General features: G+C 40.6%; 1 protein-coding gene across 2 annotated transcripts in view; it reads right to left on the bottom strand.

Annotated features, from left to right (window-relative positions):
• LRP5 (LDL receptor related protein 5) overlaps nt 1-19,471 on the bottom strand; it is a 93,556-nt gene that overhangs the window by 32,587 nt on the left and 41,498 nt on the right. For both annotated transcript variants that reach the window (XM_072117992.1, XM_072117993.1), the window contains exons 6-8: nt 14,778-15,174; nt 14,495-14,666; nt 522-738 (exon numbers count right to left, since the gene is read on the bottom strand). In XM_072117992.1, coding sequence (XP_071974093.1) covers nt 522-738; nt 14,495-14,666; nt 14,778-15,174 — 786 coding nt within the window. The remainder of the gene's footprint in view (nt 1-521; nt 739-14,494; nt 14,667-14,777; nt 15,175-19,471) is intronic.

Genomic DNA, 19,471 nt, shown 5'->3' with positions numbered 1-19,471 from the left:
TGAGCTTTTTCGGAGAAGGGGTGTGCGCTGGTATTGTAAATGATCTCTGCAAGTAGAAGTTTTCTGCTTTCTGTCCATCAGCAGGAATATTCCTAAAACCCTTTTGTGTCGATCCACAAAGCCGCCTGCAGACTATAGATGTTTAGTGCAGCTTCTACTTCACTAATGGACGTCTAGATTTTCAATCTGCACTGTGGGTCTGTATCTGCTGTGGATTTTCTTCCATATCATTTGGTTGGCATTTATCCAAATCCCATCCGCTAGAATTTTACTGGAAAAATGATGCAGATCTCCTCCCACAATTACACAGTGGAAAACCTGCAGCATTTACACCACCTTAAACCAGTTAGTATGTGCACATAATAGAGGTGAATGGAATATCCACTGTATAAATAAATATGTTCTGCTGGTGAAGTGCACTAAACTGATGTATACAGTATAAATGAACTGTCATCTATACAATACATAAACGTATAATATAAAGCATACTCGAATCAGGGTTTTTACAGTCATAAACTTACCAAAAGTATTGGTAACACTGGCTGCCTTCAGCCCCATTAGATCGGGCAGCTGATCGATTATGATTTCTCGACTTGCTCTCACTTTGTGAACCCTTTCAATGCTTCTCCTTTGCCAGTCCGTCCAGTATATGTAATCTCCAAGGAGGGTAAAACCAAATATATGAGGCAGCTTGTCTTCTATGAGGGTTTTTCTCATTGTTCCATCCACATTAATTACCTAACCAATAAAAGATATATGGAATGAGGACATGATCATAGAAGTCTCAATGTATCTCATATATAGAAACCTAAAAGCATAAAGTAACTTTTACAACATACAAGATTGACTTGTGTGAACAAGAGTCCTTGTGGGGCTTACAGTTTGGTGTGCTAGCTATGACAAACACTAGTAAAATGGGTTCACATTTCGTCATTTCATAAGGCAGAAGTGAGTCGCCTAGAACCAATTCCTTAAAGTAGTGTAAAAGTTCACACATCTGTGAAACGTACATAAACCATGAAGGAGTCAAACAAAGATTTAAGAAGTTACTGGTGACTTTCCAATATACCCCACTTTACAAAAGGTTTGTGGTTATACTCTTTAATCACCAGCAGCCATGTTTAAAAGGGAACCGGTCGGCACCTTCCAGATCATGTTTCTTTCATGGACCACTGTGGTGGCATCATCCAGAAAATTGAGATGTACATTGGTTGTATAAAGTCAAGGAGGTGGTGATTGTACCACTGAAGTCAAGCTCTCTCTTCCTCAGAAACCCCCTTCAGTGCAATTGATGGTCCGGCATCCAGAGACATCACTAACAAGATATCCTGAAGTCTGATGCAAGATGTCCATGAGGAGTTGTTCAGAGCTCCCTACCTTGACTTCAGTGTTAAACTCTCCGCCTCCTTGACAATTTGATTTTCAGGTAGATGCCACAACACTGGACAATTAAAAAAAAAAAAAAAAAAAAGGAAAACTAGAAGGTGTTATGCTGTTTGACAATATACTAATAGTGGCTTAGGCCAGTTTCTAATGATAGGTTCCCTTTAAGATGTTACCCAGTTCTTAACCAAACAAGGAATAAAGTCTTGAAATGTTAATCACTGTATATGGTAGTGGAGCAGCGGGAGTCATTATAAAATTAATTGACATTTTAGCAATTAGTTTTTGGTGAAACATGTTCTGACTGGAGAACTAGATATCTATCCTTTTGGGGACTTTGCTGGCTTTTGATGTAAAATTCAGAGCATCCAGCTCCATCTCTCTTGGCCGAAGAAGTCTCCAGCAAACAAGTCTATTCTATCAGAATTCATCTATCCCAGTGCTGTATAATATAAATATGGAAATAAGTTCCTCAGAGCAAATGACACATTTTCCTGCAGGCTTTGTTTAATTTCTCTCAATAAGTCCACCTCCAGCAAATAATGCCCTGTGGCCTCACAAACATGCCTCTTCATGCCGGCCATCCATAAACCAGCGGTGTACATTATACTACCTGATACCGGGATAGAATATTGCAAAAGAAAGAAAATGATTTTTTTTCTGTATTTAATAACAAGGATTACAGCTTTTAAGTCAGCGGGAATGGAAGACTATTGGGTAATTACGGATATTATAGCAGAGAGGCACCAGAATGTACCTTGATATGTCTAATCCTATTTTCCTTGAATGATGGAAACATGTTAAGCTCCTGGGAGCTGAATCACCACACCTTATACTCCGGTGGAGACTGACATGGGGCTTCTAGTGAATGAAATTTACACTCATCACCTCAGGGACAGAAAATGAATGGGTGTCTTACAGCAGAAAAACGACAGAGGGGTGTGGAGCTGGGTGATGTCTTCAACTACTACCGAGAGGAATCCGTCACATCTGATGTATTATCAATGAATGAAAATTGGGGAGAGGGTTCTGCAACAAACAGATTCTTTTCATTCTGGTCCTGCTTGTACATTATTAAACTGTTTTGCTGCCTTCAGATAAGACACTTTATACAATCTGTTCAGATCCTCCTGCCATATAATATGCTGCCTTCAGATAAGACACTATATACAATCTGCTCAGCTCCTCCTGCTCTATAATATGCTGCCGACAGACAAGGGTATGTACTGCTGGACATCACTAGAGCCTTTAAAATAGAGCAGCAAGTGAACCTTTCTTGCCTAAATTCTCTGGGCACTTAGTGGGAGGTGAAGGGAATGGAGAATGCACTAGACCGTGCAGCTAGAATGGTGCAGAGAAATGCTCACTTTCATATTAAAATTAAAAAAAAGTGAAGTGTACTTAGCAGACAGATTCCCTTCAACATAATTTCCCCTTACTAATCAGGACATTTTTGGAAATGTAAACTGTTAATGCAGATATAATTTATTGAATATTTGAGGAGTAAACTTTTTGTACTGATGCCTCATCAGGTTTAATATAGTGAGTGGCGGGGCCTACTCTGGTCACCACGGTCTCCACAGCTAAGCTCCATCAATAACAGGGGGGCATCAGAACCACTTTATTACCTAATGTTTGCCAACTTCCATAGGAAATGTAATGAATTCATTGAGCAAACAGAGCGGTTCTGAAGGAATTTCCTTAAGCAGTTATTAATGTTCATTCAGGGGAGAGTATGAAAACTATTTTTGAATGAGAACGGAAAAGGATAGACATTTGGCGCTCAGCAGGACATATCCTACATGAATCCATCAGCACATTTTACGCCGTGCCTTGAGATTTGGATTTAAAGCTTAGGGGGCATTAGACAAAGCTGTTTTCAAGTAATACTGAAGGGCAATCTCCGTACAGCCCGGCATCAGGACCCAGGATTTAGCGGTACAAGGATCAAAGATGACGGCTCAGTATCGCGCAAGGAGCAGAAGAGTATCGATGAGAGGATTAATGTTATTTGTGTGCTCTGGGGTCTCTACAATTTATTATTTGGTCTTGGGTCTCAATTTTTATTTATTGCCTGGATTGGGTAGAAGGGGGCATCTAGTCATCAAACTTTAATCTAATCCCTTTTTTTGAGAGGAGCAAATTGCACATCAGAATCTTACAAGGTTAAGACACCCTCTCCACCGCCCACCTACCTGTTGTAGTACTGCTTTAACTTGTACCAAACAATCACAACATTGAAGCAGGAGTTCAGCCACTACTGCTCCCCATGATGCCAAATATATGCGAGCCATAAACCGCTACATCCAATTCCTCTTTCACTCTTGACACAGTCACACAGGAGACATGAGCGGAGCAGAGAAACCAGCAAGTTTATTTTGAAAAATTTTCAAGTCTTGCACTATTTAGACGCTGTGGTTAATGTTCCCGGAGGGTCCTGTCCTCTCTATAACCTCTGCAAATCCATATTGAGTGGTTTTCTAGCAGTCTGTCTCCATTTATTAGACAAGTCTTCTGCTGATCGAAAATAAAGATTGGCAGCCATTCTTCTATGTGCAGTACAGTCCAGCTAAGTGCAGAACAGTTATGCTAGTTATTAGTCTTAAAGGGGTTGTCCCTTTCTTAAGTTTACCCTTTTAAAACAAAAAAATTCTATCTGTTCCCGTTTGTCTATATGGCACGTACAGACGTATTGTGGCTGTTCTTAGTATTGTAGATTACCTGGATGGACTTGTAGTTTATGCGGGCCATGTAGCTACATCTGCTGATGGCCAAGGTCCACTTTTTGGATGGTGGACCAGTCCTCATACATCACATTTGTATCGATGTGTGGCAGTATTAAATGTTCTCTTATATTTAAGCAATATGATCATTTAACCCTTCCAGATCATATATATAACCCTTCCATTTAATATTTTACAGACGAAACAGCTGGGAGAAAAATGTACGGCAGGTGCACAGATCTCCACTAAATCACGTCTTCTCTTGCCCTGAATCTCTATTGCATGTGTCTGCATCATCTCCACAAAACTCAAGGAGTAAGCAGAGGAAGCAATTAACCATCTATAAGGATCTTGTTACGTTTCTGCAAGAGATTTTCTCTCTGTTGCCACAAGACTCCAAACACAATGATATTTTTGACCAACAATTTACATATTCATAGCATATGGATTAGTAGAACACAAAATCATTCATCGCCCCCTACTTTGCTCTTTTACCAACTTCAACCAACTTTATTTACAAAAACACTTCAATAAACTTAACACAGTCCAACTGCCATAATTGTTTTAACTGCTTCTTTTATATTTTAAAATCATCAAAAAAAAAATAGTTAAAAAAAAAAAATAATAATCTGTGGGGCTTAAATGGAAGTTCAGCCTTAACTAAAAGGCATCCAAGACCCATAATAGTGCTTTAAAGGGACATGTTAAGTATGTTTAAAATAAATAGGAGGGGAATAGGAGGTGGTAAAAGGATTAAAGGTGTTTTCCAGGATTACAGAAATCCTACCCCCATTCCAGCTCTCGTGTTGCTCTGAGAGTTCCCTTTCATGGCCGGAAGTGTCTGAGGTTGATGGGACACGCTTCTGCCAATGAGTGGCCTCCACAGACCAATAAACAACAAATACAACCAAGTCATGTGGAAAACCATGGCAGCCACGCAGAGGATGAATAGTGTCCAGTGACCCCACGCTGGAAGTGTTGACCAGACGCAGACCCGTACTTGGACAGTGGCCTCAGATATTATGGTGGTAGTCCACATTCGAAACGTGCAAACAAATAATAAAAATAAATCCTTAGTGATGGTAGAAGTGTGGACCCCTATTCCAAACACGGAAAATAACCAAACTTCCCATTCTGATGCTGGTCTATTCTATCTTCTGGTTTTACTATGTCTAATATCAAGTGCCAGCCCAGGAGACAATGGCTGACTGTTGGAAGGCTGAATCTTCAGGGAAAAAAAATCAAGGCTTTGTACAAAAGAGCACCTCAGGCAAGCCTCCACCTTTAGGGTGTGGGCAAGAGCGCCCTCTGGTATTCCAGAAAACTACCTTAAGGGGGCGCTATCCCATATTTCCATTCTATAATCACAGCTAAAGGGATGATAGTCCACAGGAGAGTTGAGGCACTTACATCTGAAGGCAAATGAGGACCATTTTGGATTTAAATGTCCTACATTGAGGGGGGGGGGGGGGGGAAGGGTGATGCATCCGCCAGTCAGATGTCTTGCAGATTGTCAGGACTATATATTCTTAAGCGTTTATTCAAGAAAATACTATAACTTAAATGCAGAGTTCAATTGCATAGTTAGCCATGGATTGGGGGAAATCGCGATCCACATAGGGTCGGATTATCATTCTGTGGCGATCCACAAAATTTTGCCCCAGGGGCCCCAAACTTCCTAGTGGTGGCCCTGGAGGAAATGAGCTTCAGAAGCCATGAGACAAAACAAAGTTGTGGCGTGAACTGAATCTTTCAAGTGAAAGCTGTAACAGGATCCGTCCATATACTATATACCATTTACACTACAGTACTTGTGCACTAGTAAGCGGCAGGTCCCTCTCACACCCCAGAGTCTGTAAAAACATAAAAGGCATATATATGTATAAATATATACATGTAAAATGTTACTTTACAGTATATACACAATTGTAAGACAAGTGAAGACTGTAAGACTGTAGCTGCTTATTTGTGCTGCTACTCAGTGATGGGATGACATACAAATTTAGATAACTGTAGTATTCTCACATGGGAATCCCACAAGCCACAGGCCTATTCCGATATGGGGGAGAGTGTCATACTGGGAGAGGATGGTTTTGTCTGTGGCTCATTTACATAATTGCAGCAAAACTCAGATTGGATTCTATCCTGTCGTACACCAATGTTGTGGTCGGAGGCAGCTGACAGCTGCTGAGAAACGTCTTACACAATACATCCCATATGTGGGACAGATCGCACACTGGATGGCACAGGGCAGTGATAAAATGGCTCAGAAATACTTTGAATGCATCCAATTCCTTGACTCCACATCCAGCAGATGAATATAAAAAGGGTGGAATGTGACCCTTGATCCATGGGCTGTGAACGCCTGCCAGCGACTACACATTCTGCTATTAGAGCAGCATAATATAGGGACGGGAGACCTGCTCTCTAGCATATGGACCAAAGTAGGTTAGGAAGCCTATGCACAGCGTGGTGCAGAGAGACCTGAACAAACACGGCTCATGTCTTTCATCATGTGAAATTGTACTGCCATTGTTTTACCCCACCAAACACAAATTTCTCAGGCTGAGATCACACAGTGCATGAATCAAATTTTAAAATGATGCGAATGTGCCTAAAGGGCTGTGGGCGAGTTACAGAAATGCCTCACAAGCTGTTATACTGTACAGCAGCAGGTCTCAGTCTCTAGTGCTCCTTCAGAATGTAATAACGTGAATCTGCAGCACGGAGGAGCTCTGATAACACACCCATATAGCCTTTGTGGCTCATTTGCATAATTTTAAAAATGTAAAATTTTGATGGAAGCAAGCCATGGATAACAAATATAAGAAGATTACCACAGTCACGGTGCCTGGATCTATGAGTAAGTATCCCTGATTTATCATGATGGATTTTGTTGGTAAATTAAGCCCTGCTCAAGGCTGGCCAGGATATCTCTACATAATTCCAGCATGGGCATCTTTCCATGATTTCCGCCTTCAAAATTCCTAGACGCTCTACCTCATGTTTATCCTATCATACATGGACTTGCTAACCAACTCTTGATGTGCTGTAAACTTAGACTAGAAGTCGCCCTCTATAATGGCTTTCCACGTGATTTAACAAAAAATAACTTAAAAATTATGTGGCAAAATTCTATTTTTCTCCAACTGGCATTCACAGGAATTCAAGCAATTTTCCAATTAAAAAATCCAAAGCTCCTCGTAATACAAAACATGAGATAGTAACTATTTCTTAAGACTCATCAAGCTGAGCAGTTTGTGTAGGAAAACCCAAACAAGCGCATTCCTAATTTTGGCAGTATTTCCCCTTCTATTGGGGTCTTTTGCTGGACTTCACATACCAGCATGCCGCCTCTCCTGACAAAGATCCACCCAGGGCTGCAGGAGAAAGAAAGCTAAACAATACCAGATGCCATCAATCAAAGCGGGTTGCGCCATATTAGCATCAAAGAGTATTACTCAATCACTGTTAATAGCCCTCACTTTACTCTTGTTGAGGCCAATTTTAACATAAAAACAAAACAAAAAAAAAAACTTCCATAAAAAGTAAAACTGCATATATTAGCAACCTTCTTTAAGACAGGACTGTAGCATCTGAAGCCAGAAAACATAATAATAAACTAGGATTAGCGGGGGCGGAGGCTACTTTTTACATATCTTTCCGTTCTTATATACAACTTATAGCTATATATACAGGATTTCAAAATGCAGTCAGATCTGCAGGGAGTGTGTATAAAGCACACCATTACCATGGGTGTGAAAATGACCAGGTTCTACAGGAGAGCTACAGCTCAATCTTTATGGTTTGTAATTTACGGATCTAGAATCACCACTTCTAGGCTTAGGGGTCCAATGGGTGGTCACATTGACTGATTGACAATTCTCTCTCTACACACACACACACACAAAGGCGGCAGTCAATGTGTAGGAACTCTCAACAGACTTCTAACTCTCTGCATATTAGGAGTCCAGCGAAATGTACAGACAGTTTTAAACCGTAACGACTTGGCCCTTTTTAGATTTTTCACTCACCACCTTCTAAAATCTATAACTTTTTTTAATTTTTCCACATAAAGAGCTGTGTGACGGCTTATTTTTTGCGTAACAAATTGCACATAGTGATGGTATTTAAATATTCAATGCCGTGTACTGGGAAGCGGGAAAAAAATTCCAAATGCACTGAAAATGGTAAAAAAAAAAAAACGCATTTGCACAGTTTTCTTGTAGGCTTGGATTTTACAGCTTTCACTCTGCGCCCCAAATGACATGTCTACTTTATTCTTTGGGTCGGTACAATTACGGGTATACCAAATTTGTATAGGTTTTATAATGTTTTCATACATTTACAAAAATTAAAACCTGTACAAAGCTTTTTTGATTTTGCCATCTTCTGGCGCCAATAACTTTTTCATACTTTGGTGTACGGAGCTGGGGTGGCAGGTAATTTTTTGCAAAGTTTTCATTTTTATACATTTTTCAAAGTGGCAAAAAAGTGCAATTTTTTACTTTGTGCGCTATTTTCCGTTACGGGTAAAACGCAGTGAAAAACCGTTATTATATTTTGATAGAACGGGCATTTTTGGACGCGGTGATACCTAATGTGTTTATGATTTTTACTGTTTATTAATATTTATATCAGTTATAGGGAAAGGGGGGGGGTGCTTAGAATTTTTAGGTTTTTTTATTATAATTTTTTTTAAACTTTTTTTTAATTTTTACTTTTACTATTTTTCAGACTACCTAGGGTACTTTAACCCTAGGTTGTTGGATCGATCCTATCATATACTGCCATACTGGCAGCATTGCCGGCGGCGATTGGCGAGTAAAGAGGATGTTACCAGTAAGTCTTTGCTGCAATATGCAGCAAAGACTTACAGGCCGATGAAGTACGGCGCAAGTCGGAAGGGGTTAAAGGAAGGCTACCATCAAAATAGAGCATAGTAAATGGGAAACACCAATTATGCTAATAAGCTAAAATGGCTGGGGAGGGTTGTTAGAGCCCATCTGTGCTGTAGATTCACAGGCAGTTACACTGTGCAGGAGAACTTTCCCCTCCCTGTGTGAGATCATCAGACAGAGAGGAATTGGTGAGGATGCGGATAGGGACAGTTTAACAGCCTGTAAAGCAGCACGGATGGGCTCTGGCAACGTTCCCCTTGTCCTTCAAGCTCATTGCCATTAACTTAAAAAGTTGATTTTGTCAGGAAGAAGACCTAACATAGCAGATATAAGAGGATTACCAGTGTCCCGGTGTCTTGATCTATGAGTAAGGCTGCATGTGTGCTTGGGCAGGCACAAGTTGGCGTGCTGGAGAGGAGGGGGGTTGATTGCTGCTCACCCCTCCCCTCTTCATAGGAGATAGCACTGCCTGGCCATACATACAGGGAAAGATGGAGCAGGTTGGCTGGCACCTTTGGCCCAAATGCTCAGTTTAGTTCTGGTCTTCAGTGTTGAGGCCGGAGGTTCTATCCAGCAAAACACTGCGAGTGTGATGTGAGCTCAACGGATCATGCTTGCAAGCGTGCAAGGGGCCCAAGTGTCCCTGGTCTATCATGCATGATTTTGATGGTAGATTCCCTTTAAAGAAGACCTGTCACCCATAAAAAAGCACAAGGAGCTGCTTAGTAAAGCAGCGTTATATCAGAGATAGCCGTGCTAGGAGAGGGTTCTGATAACGCTAGCAATGTAACACAGATGCAGCAAGAGGACCTGCTTCCTCAGATGCAGCAAAATCACTGGCTAGTACCATCTAATGGCAGATCCAGTCCATTCCATGGCTTGTGACTGTGCATACAGACATAGATGTCAAACATAGTTCACAGTAAACCACGTAATATGTCCAACTACTGGACATGTAAGCCTAAAAGAAAAAGATTTTAGGTCAAGAAATTAATCTTGAGGCACTTACTCATAGATCCAGGCACTATGACTGTGGTAATTTGTTATGGCCTTCCTACAAAAATCAACTTTTAATATTATATTGATAAGTTAAAAGGGCTTTGAGTGTATTACTAGAGCACCCCCGCAGCTTCACAGGCTGTCACACTGTGCTGGAGCACTCCACTGTGTGGTGAGATTACATCCGGCAAAGGGGGGAGCTGATGGAGCACGGGGAGGTTACGGCAGTGTAACAGCCTGTGGAGCTACACAGAGGTGCTCTGTTAAAGCCCCCAGGAGCCATACAGGTACATTAGCATAATTTTATAAGGAAGTCATGGATAACAAATATAAGAAGACTGTGCTTGGATTTCGTAGTAAGTAGTGAGTTTGGTAGTATATTTCCTTTAAATATCCATGTGCACAGTCACAAGGTTTCCTTTAAGTATAGGATGTTTTTGGAGATCTGAGCCACATGTCAGCTACAATATCGATGTTGAGCAGGCGGTGGTGTAAATGACACATAGTTAATGTGAAGCTTGTCAAGTCTGTATAAAAGCTGGAGCAAAGGTGGGACGTATTTTATCAAGAAACTTCTTTTTGTATCTGTTGACGGTCTAATTAGTGAAAAGTAAATGTTAGGTCCAATAAGCACAAGTTATCAGCGTGTTATAAAGATACTTGCACACAGATAAAGGCTATTCGGGAGGAGGGGACACAGTTTAAACTCTTACCATCACCAGGAATGGTTGGAGGCAGGTCAAGTACAGAGAAAAGAGGGAGAAATACAGAGAAAGCCATTTAGAGGAGTTGCCTTTGAAGGGCTCTCCTGAATAGAGGAGGGAAAAAAGCGCTTGTCAGATTTGCGTTGAAGTGAAAGCCACTTGTGCTGGTGAAGGCTACAGATGGCGGAGAAGAGGGGGCGTTAATGAGTTCTAGCTGAAGTTCTATTATGCTTTTATTGCCTAGTAAAGGCAATGTCTGTTCCTAGGATTGTGAAAAGTAAAAATTTTCCCACAGTGTTGGAGTTTACTTTCAATTCTAACACACTATGCACAAATCGATTTTCTTCCTTTAAAGTAAAATTTACATAAATTTTTTCTCAAAATCATTAAAAAAAAAAAAAAATTCTCTGTGCACCTAGTCAATAACAACATATCCCAAGGTCTTCGATATTTTCAATTAAAAAGGGAGGGGGCAAGAAAGACGGTGCACAGTTACACTACGCAGACTTAGGATAAATGTGCATTGGTATAATTTTTGATGCACAAAATTTTACTGGTGAAGCCACTCCCCTTTTAGTTGGACACACCCCTTTATCAAAATAGTTGTAAAAATGCCTTAAACCCTTGATACTAAACAATTTTTTATTACATTATAAATGACTTTAAAAGATTTGCAAAATAAAATGTTAAATCTCTTCAAATACTATACAAGGTCCCATGCATAGAACCTTCTCCATGAGCCAGAATAGAGAGTTGCAGCAGCTCTCCAGTTTTATAGACCCCGCTCCATTCAAGGGAAAGATGTAATGTAACATGACCCGTAGCAGTCTCTGTATAGGAAACGGATGGATTTGGACTTGCATCTATTTTCAACCTTACTGACAAAGTACCTAGGATGAGACAACTAATGACCATAAGAATGGTGGTGGGATTATGCAGACAGCTAGGATGGAAGAAGGGGCCATACAAAAGAAATCTTGCCATTTACACGAACATCTGCCCAACGGGCCACAGCCGGACAAGCAGACATCCGGCGCGATGGAGGGGTGATCCCTCCCATCTCCATTGTAATCCACAGCGTATGGGGCCATGGCACACGAGGAAAGATAGGACATGTCATATGTTTTTCCTGCGTCTGGCACCGTATGGCTCCATGTAGGCACCATATGGCTCTGTGTCGCCATTACCATCTAAGGGGGACGCATGCTTGCGGCCGTACATACCGTATTTTTCGGACTATAAGGCGCACCAAAAACCCTTTGAATTTCTCAGAAATCAAGGATGCGCCTTATAGTCCAGTGTGCCTTATATATGAACCATACTTACAGACAACAGCTGCCTTGAACTGTGCACCGGTCTGCCACCTGCTGGTCATTCATCCTTATAATCAGGTGCGCCTTATATATGAACCTAGACATTTTAGCAGGTATTTATTGATATCGCGCCTTATGCTCCAGTGCACCTTATAGTCCGAAAAATACAGTACCTCCCCCATGCGGTCGTGTGAATGCAGTCTAAATCAAACGTTTTCCGATGATAAAGGGGTCTTGCTGATTTTTTTCATGGTGTCTGGCTCTTTACCAGACAAAACGGTGCAGAAAATTACCCTAATATGTGCAGCACTTTGAGAGGTTCACAACTTGAATTAATACTTGATTGTTAATAAAATATTCCGATGCCAAAGAATTCATCAAAATTACACAAGCTCACTAAAAGAGGACCTGTCACCCATAAAGTTAGTAGCTCCTAGCGCTATCTTACACTGCTAGTTTTATCGGAACCCTCCAATGACGTTAGCAGACACTGCTGCAAAGTACAATAGAAATGCCGGACCGTGCTGAAAACCGGTAAGCCATATTCATGAGGGGATACGCCTTACCACTTTGAACATGGTGCGGTGTTCCCATTGTATTTTTTTTTTTTTTTTAAATCGGCGACAGATCCTCTTAACCTCCTCACAGTGACGTTGCTTTAGTGGGTCCCTAGGTTAGTGGATGCAGCCCCTATCACAGGTAGGTGACCCTTTAAGATTTGTTAACATGGTTCTGTACTGCTGTGGTTCATGCATTTGGGGCAATGGAGCCTAGAGTAATAGGAACTTAGCTGGTAATCAGGGTACTGCTGAATTAAGAATAATAATTAATTATTATCATCATTATTTAAATAGTGCCATCAAATTCCGTAGCGCTTTACAAATGATATTACTGGGTCTTGGTGTGTTCTGGTGTCCGCCATATGATGCCACAACCTTTAGTGTAGAGAGCCACTAAAACGCGGTCACTGAAGAAGTGGGCTTATGTCATGAAACTTGAGTTTGATGTATTACTGCTAGGCTTAATTTATTCATACAAAGTACTTGGATGTGTGGTCCAGATTTTTATCCCAAAACGTTTGAAATATTTGGTGTGATTCAATTCAAAACAGGAATACAATTCAGGGCATCTCCATGCTAAATGGGCATGGAGAGGGCGTGAAGGAGGAGATGGGGCATGCTGTTCCCTGCATATGTGCTAATAACCTACAACACAATAAAGCAATGACTCCCCACGCGTGCTTGTGGCAACTCTCCGCTTTCCTCTCTGCTTGAATCTTGTAATCCCCACTAATCTACCGAGTGTCCATTAAAGACCCTCAAAGCACAAACGTGATAAGGCTCCCCTTCCTGACATGAGCTGTTCTCACACAGAATTACAGTGACCATGAATCTCTGCCAATTACCGTACACATCTATAAATCTTCCCTCACAAAGTGTAAAACCATATGTTGAAGAAGCGGACTCATTTTCCCAAGTGCCTGCCAAAGAGACAAGCGAGACATTTAGAGGCCGGGAACAATGTTGCCACAGGGTGCCAAATTTACAGGAAAAAGGCCTATAGGCTGCTGTCACGCAAACGTTTGACAAGTGTTGCCAAATGGCTCCATAGGCTACGAGTGCCGTGACTGAGCTCATTGTATTCTAGCTTAACACTGCAGATGGGAATTGAAAAAAAAAAAAAAACTAAATTACAAAAAAAAAAAAAAAAAAGCTGGTTTCTACAAGTAAAATTTTACACAAGCAGTTCATATTGCTCTCAGTCCTGGGAATCTTTCTGGAGATCTCAGACTCCTAAAAGAATTAAATGTTGCTGTTATTGAGATAGATATATATACATACATACATACATACATACATATACACACACACATATATAAATGTATAAATATATACACATTTGTATATGTGTGTGTTAAAAAAAAAAAAAAAAAAAATTACAAGACCTGAATCACCTGAGTTACATTTAGAGGAAACACTACTGACACTACGTCAACATGCAAATGACGATGTTTAGTAGAAAATAGTACTAAACGTTCCTCCTGAAGAAACATCCATGAGAGAACCCTTTCACATAACCTTTGTGGGGACGTATATCTGGCTGAACAATTTGTGGCTGGCTATCAATTCCCATAGACGCCTAAGACGTCCGTCCGTGGTATGATGAGCACACGGCCGGGTACAAGGCTTCCTATGGAGAGGGGAGGGGGGTGTAACGCTAATCCCCTTGCCTGGATCCCGGCCTGGGGGTAGCACACGTTTGTATGAGAGAAGCTGAAGAATGATACAAAAAAATGAGACCATGTGCATAATTCGTTATTACTTCAAGTTAGATTTCTTATAGCATCCGATTCTCAGCGCTTCATCTGTGATCAGCGTATGACACATGGAGAAAAAGAGAGCTTATCACACAGCTCAGCTTCTCTGTCTCCAACTTCTGCATCTGACAAAACAAGCAGCCATTTTACCAACCTCTATTTTATCTGTCCTGGCATCACCCCAGTAAAGTTTTCCTTCTTGAAGATCCAAAGCCAATCCATTAGGCCAACCCAAAGACGAGTTAACAAGAACAGTCCTTTCTGATCCATCTAAATAAGCAGACTCTATCTTTGGTTTCTCTCCCCAATCTGTCCAATACATGTACCTAGATAAAGAAATTAAAAAAACTCATTAAAATAATATATTTTGGAACCCCTGCCCCCCTTCCCAATTTTTAATGCTCATTACTTGTATCCAAAAAATACAACTTACTTACCCAGTTAGGGGATTTAACACAATGGCTCTTGGTTCATCCAGGTTCTCAGATATTAAGATTTTTCTGCACGTCCCATTAAGGTGGGTTACTTCTATACGGTCAGTCCCAGTGTCCGTCCAATAAAGATTTCGGGCCACCCAGTCAACTGCTATTCCATCAGGATGTTGGATCTCTGTGGTCACCAACGTCTGTGCTCCAGAACCATCCAGATAAGCACGACGAATGGCTCTCACCTCATCATCAGTCCAGTAGATGTATCCGTCCACTGGGTCATAGTCGATAGCAATGGCATGCCTTATATCATCAATCTGGAGTACGATATCTGTGAAATCCGGCATGTCTAAAGAGATCCTTCGCAGATCTGTCCTTCTAGCAAGCAGTAGAACATCATCTGCACCTACAATAACCAAAAACAGAACGACGTAATGATCAAAGACAATATTTTATTACAAAGTTGCAAGAAAATGCTTAATATTAAAATCTCGCTTGTCACAGTTAAGTTATTCTATTTTAAATAGGTTTCATCAAGCTGGTGGATGCAGGTTCTGAAATATGTTGAACGAGTAGGTTGTAGGTGTTCCGACAAATAACTCCTATTTTCAATCATCCCTTGAAAATAAGTGGATTACAAACCATCCAAAACGTGGTCATCTATGGGGGTAACGTGCAGTCAGTATGTAGCCTCCCAGCATCATAATCACTGAGGTAATAGCACTTATTCAATGTGTTGCTCATGAAGGCTACAACTGGGGGCAGCCTTTAATACTTGACATTTTCCTTAAAAGGGTTAACAGCTTTTCCTCATGTTTTTTTGTCCTGTGTGTTAGTATGTGTATCAATATACATTAATTAAAAGCTCTTCACTACTTGCTTGGTATGTAAAAAGTTTCCTCATCAGCCGGACCATAAAAGTGCTGCAGATGGAAGGTCATATAATATCCAATGTTCCATGAACAATCATCCTGCCAGGACCTTTAACTTATGGACAGACTGATCACATGACCCTCCATCTGCAGCCATTTTATGGACAGAGAATGCCTATCTGATGAGGTAAAAGACAGGAGGCTTCACTTTATATATATCTCCTAATATTCTGCAACCAAAACATTACAAAGACATGAGGTCATGTGGTCAACCCCATTGTAGCAACGGAGAGGGATTTACTACATTACCCCACAGCATAATCAGAAGGTCAGCCCCCAACTCTCCCACTAGTAACCTAAGAGGGGGTCTTAAGAGTTACCCATTAGATGCCCAAATGCTGGTATCAGGCAATTGCTCCTGCTTCAGGACGGGGATCGCATTTATAATTTACTTTTAACGGTTTTGGTGCTACAGATTCATAAGATTATTTTTGGGAGAAATAGAATTATAGTATCGCTTTTGGCTAAAACTGTTATGCATTTCCCATCATTTGAACGGCAGAGAAAACCCAATCTGAAGCATTCAGCAGAATGATAAAAAGAAAACTTCTGAAACCATTCAACAAAAACAACAAATATAAAAAAATCTGCATAAGAATGAACCACTGTGCAGTCTTCTAAACATAGCCCATCACACATACCGTACAATGGTGGGGGAGGTACAGAGAATCCCTCCCTGAGAGAATTAATACGCTTTTAAGTTACAAATCTCTGATCAAAGATGAAATATACCGCTACATTGTGCGACGGCGGTGTTTAATTATCATAAGCCATAAACAGCGTGTGAGGGACAGGGAGAACATGAAAGGGACATCAATCACATCAGCAAGGACCAAGGGATGAGGCTATACTCAAAGCTTCATTCATAAAAATATGGAAACCCTTGCTCTCTAGTGAAGCCGTCTCTAAATGATACAAAGTGATTCTATAAAGCTGGAATCACCAACTTGAAATCAATGGTGAGGTTGAGCATCTGTAGTAATGTTCACACTTCAGCCTCTCAAAGTGACTCATCTGAGGCACAAAGTGACTCTTTTCAGCTCATTTTCACATAAAAGAGGGAACTCTAGAAAGGACATTTCTTACCTTACCCTACACCTGAGGGTGTTAGTAGGGTTTAACAGGATAAAATCTGGTGATTGTGTCCCTTTAAGAATGCAACCCACAACTATGATTTAGGACAGTGGTGGCGAACCTATGGCACGGGTGCCAGAGGTGGCACTCAGAGCCATTTCAGTGGCTCTTTCTTCACCCCAGCACACAGCTTTCCAGAGAGGACTCAAGTCTTCCTCCTGTGGTCCAAAGCAGCGAGGACGTGCCATGCTCAGTGCCATTTTAAAGCGACACATAAAGAACAATGTAATTAATTATAATGATTTTGTTTAAGGAATTCCCTAAATCTCTGTTAGCACTCGACAAAGATAACAGATCTGTAATAGTATTTTCTCATAACTGACCCACTATTAGGAATACATTCTAATACAAGTAATGTCTAATTACTGGACACAAATGTGTGCACAGAAATAAGTCATAAACTGAAATAATTAATACTAATCTGTAAATTATTCAGCACCGCTGCCATCAATACTCCCCCATTAACATTTGTTTAATTTATCCATGGCAGACATTGTTTTGCTTGTCCCAAAACTGAAATGGGTTTAGCTTGTGCAAACCCCTTCTTTAAAAAGTTGGTAGGGGATAAAACTAAACTTTAAATAAATAAATAAAATAATATATAGTGCATACGATAGTAGTAAAATTTGCTACTTAAATAAATCTGTTCCCGTGTTCTCCTCCTGCCTTTCTTCCATATTTAAGTAGTTTGTGTAAATCAACTTTCTGTCCGGTATCCAATGACAGTCAAGTAATAAAGGAACCTCATAATTGTGTCTAATGACTTAACTCTTTGCAAACCAAGTACTGAAGAGACCCAACCAGGTCAAAACAACTGTCTACAGTTCGAAGTCTGTTCCTTCTGGTATAGATATGACATGATACAGGGTTAAAACCAAAGCAGTATAAGGCTTCCCGAAAGTCATGCTTGATGTTAAGGGAGCTGCCTTACAAGGTAGCTAATAGAGGCGTGGTTTTCCTTATCCTATCATGGAAAACTTATTTGCATGTTTTCCCAGAATCCCCCTAGTGGAGCGTCCATGTCTATACATTTCCACATACCTACACAGCGGACCTAGTTGGAAGTCTCCATAAGGAGTACTCTTACTTTCAGACCTCAACTTTTTGCAGACAGTCTCAGGATAGCCTAAATATGCTCTAGGTATGGATTCATTAGGCCTCCTTATTGGACAAGCTCTCAATACTTTCAGATACACTGCTCACTGCGAGAAAGAGCAGAAAAAAAGAACTTGCTTTACTTCTAGAAGTATTTTACAAAATTTAGTATTATCAATCTATTAATTTCTGAAATAAAAAAAAAAAAAGTTTTATTTTAGTAGTTTGGTTATGCTTAAAATACCTTGACTTTAGTAACTGTGTAATAGTAAGCAAGGAGAGGGGAACGGGTTCCCAAATGTAACAGCATGGAAGACCAAGCAGTCACAGGATGTTTACCGGTAAATAGAAACCCAAATAACATGTAATAACTTTAGGTCAGTGGTGGCACTCCGAGCCCTCTTTGTGGGCACCCACTGCACTCCAAGGAAGCCCAGAACGTAGTACTCTATGGGCTATTTCAAACTTTAACAATGTTGGCTGCCTGGGACTACAGGGTGTGGAGAGGGCTGGATTATCATTGGAGCTCATACTCTAGGCACCCGATTTTTCCGGTTCATGAGAACCTGGATGGAAGCTACAATGAGAATCTCCATTTTTCCTCTTTCGTTCTACTGTATTGGTGTCCTCAAGACGCTGATGCGGTTGAAGCAGTGAAAGGATAAAGCGGGAATGCTTAAATTACCATGTAGACACTTTACAATAATTAAGTGGGTTATGGTTGTAGTTTGGGCACTCTGTTTCTAAAAGGTTTGCCACCGCTGTTCGAGGTGAATTTGGGCATCAGTAACCATGAAGCTGGGAACGGAAGCAATGGGCTTGTGGCAGAACTTTAAAAATAGGCTATTTAGAAAGTTCTGTAAATTCTTGCTTTTATCAAGCGACGTAGAGACAACTCGAACATCCCCTTTAAATGCAACAGCATCCCTCTGTTTCTCAAGACTACCAAAGAAAAGCCCTTATATAGTAAAAAGCTGCAGATGAAAACAAAATTCATACGAATGTGGAAACTCCCTTAGATAATAGGCAAAATTATTTTCACACGTAATGCAGAAATGATGATTTTGTTTCGGCTCATTTGATACATTTTTTTATTTTTATTTGTAGCATTCAATTAATCTAGTGGAAGGAAGTCAAGCACATTCCCAGACACTACAGATTCGCCTGGGGTCTGTTTACAAAACGCATTCCAAGTGTTTGAAATCTGATCCGAAATCCATCCAATGCAATCATTCTGTACATAGACTGTACTGCGCCATCTGTAATAGCTAGTGGTCCCATGAGTAATAATCCATCCGATCTAACAATACACAAGACGAGGACAACTACCCTCACTCCTCACACAAATAACAGAAGGAGTGACAGCCAGACGGATTACACATCCCGTTATGGATTTCTGTATGCTTGTAGCAGATTCCGCAGTTCTGTACACAGATCCCATCAGTCCCTAATAAATATTTTAATAAATATCCAAAAACAATCAAACAAGCTCTGCCCCTGCTCCAGTGCATCTACAAGCTAGTGTTCACAAAGTAAAAACAT

This window comes from Engystomops pustulosus, chromosome 7, assembly GCF_040894005.1.
Source record: "Engystomops pustulosus chromosome 7, aEngPut4.maternal, whole genome shotgun sequence".
Lineage (NCBI taxonomy): Eukaryota > Metazoa > Chordata > Amphibia > Anura > Leptodactylidae > Engystomops > Engystomops pustulosus.
This window is presented reverse-complemented; position numbering and strand designations above follow the sequence as displayed.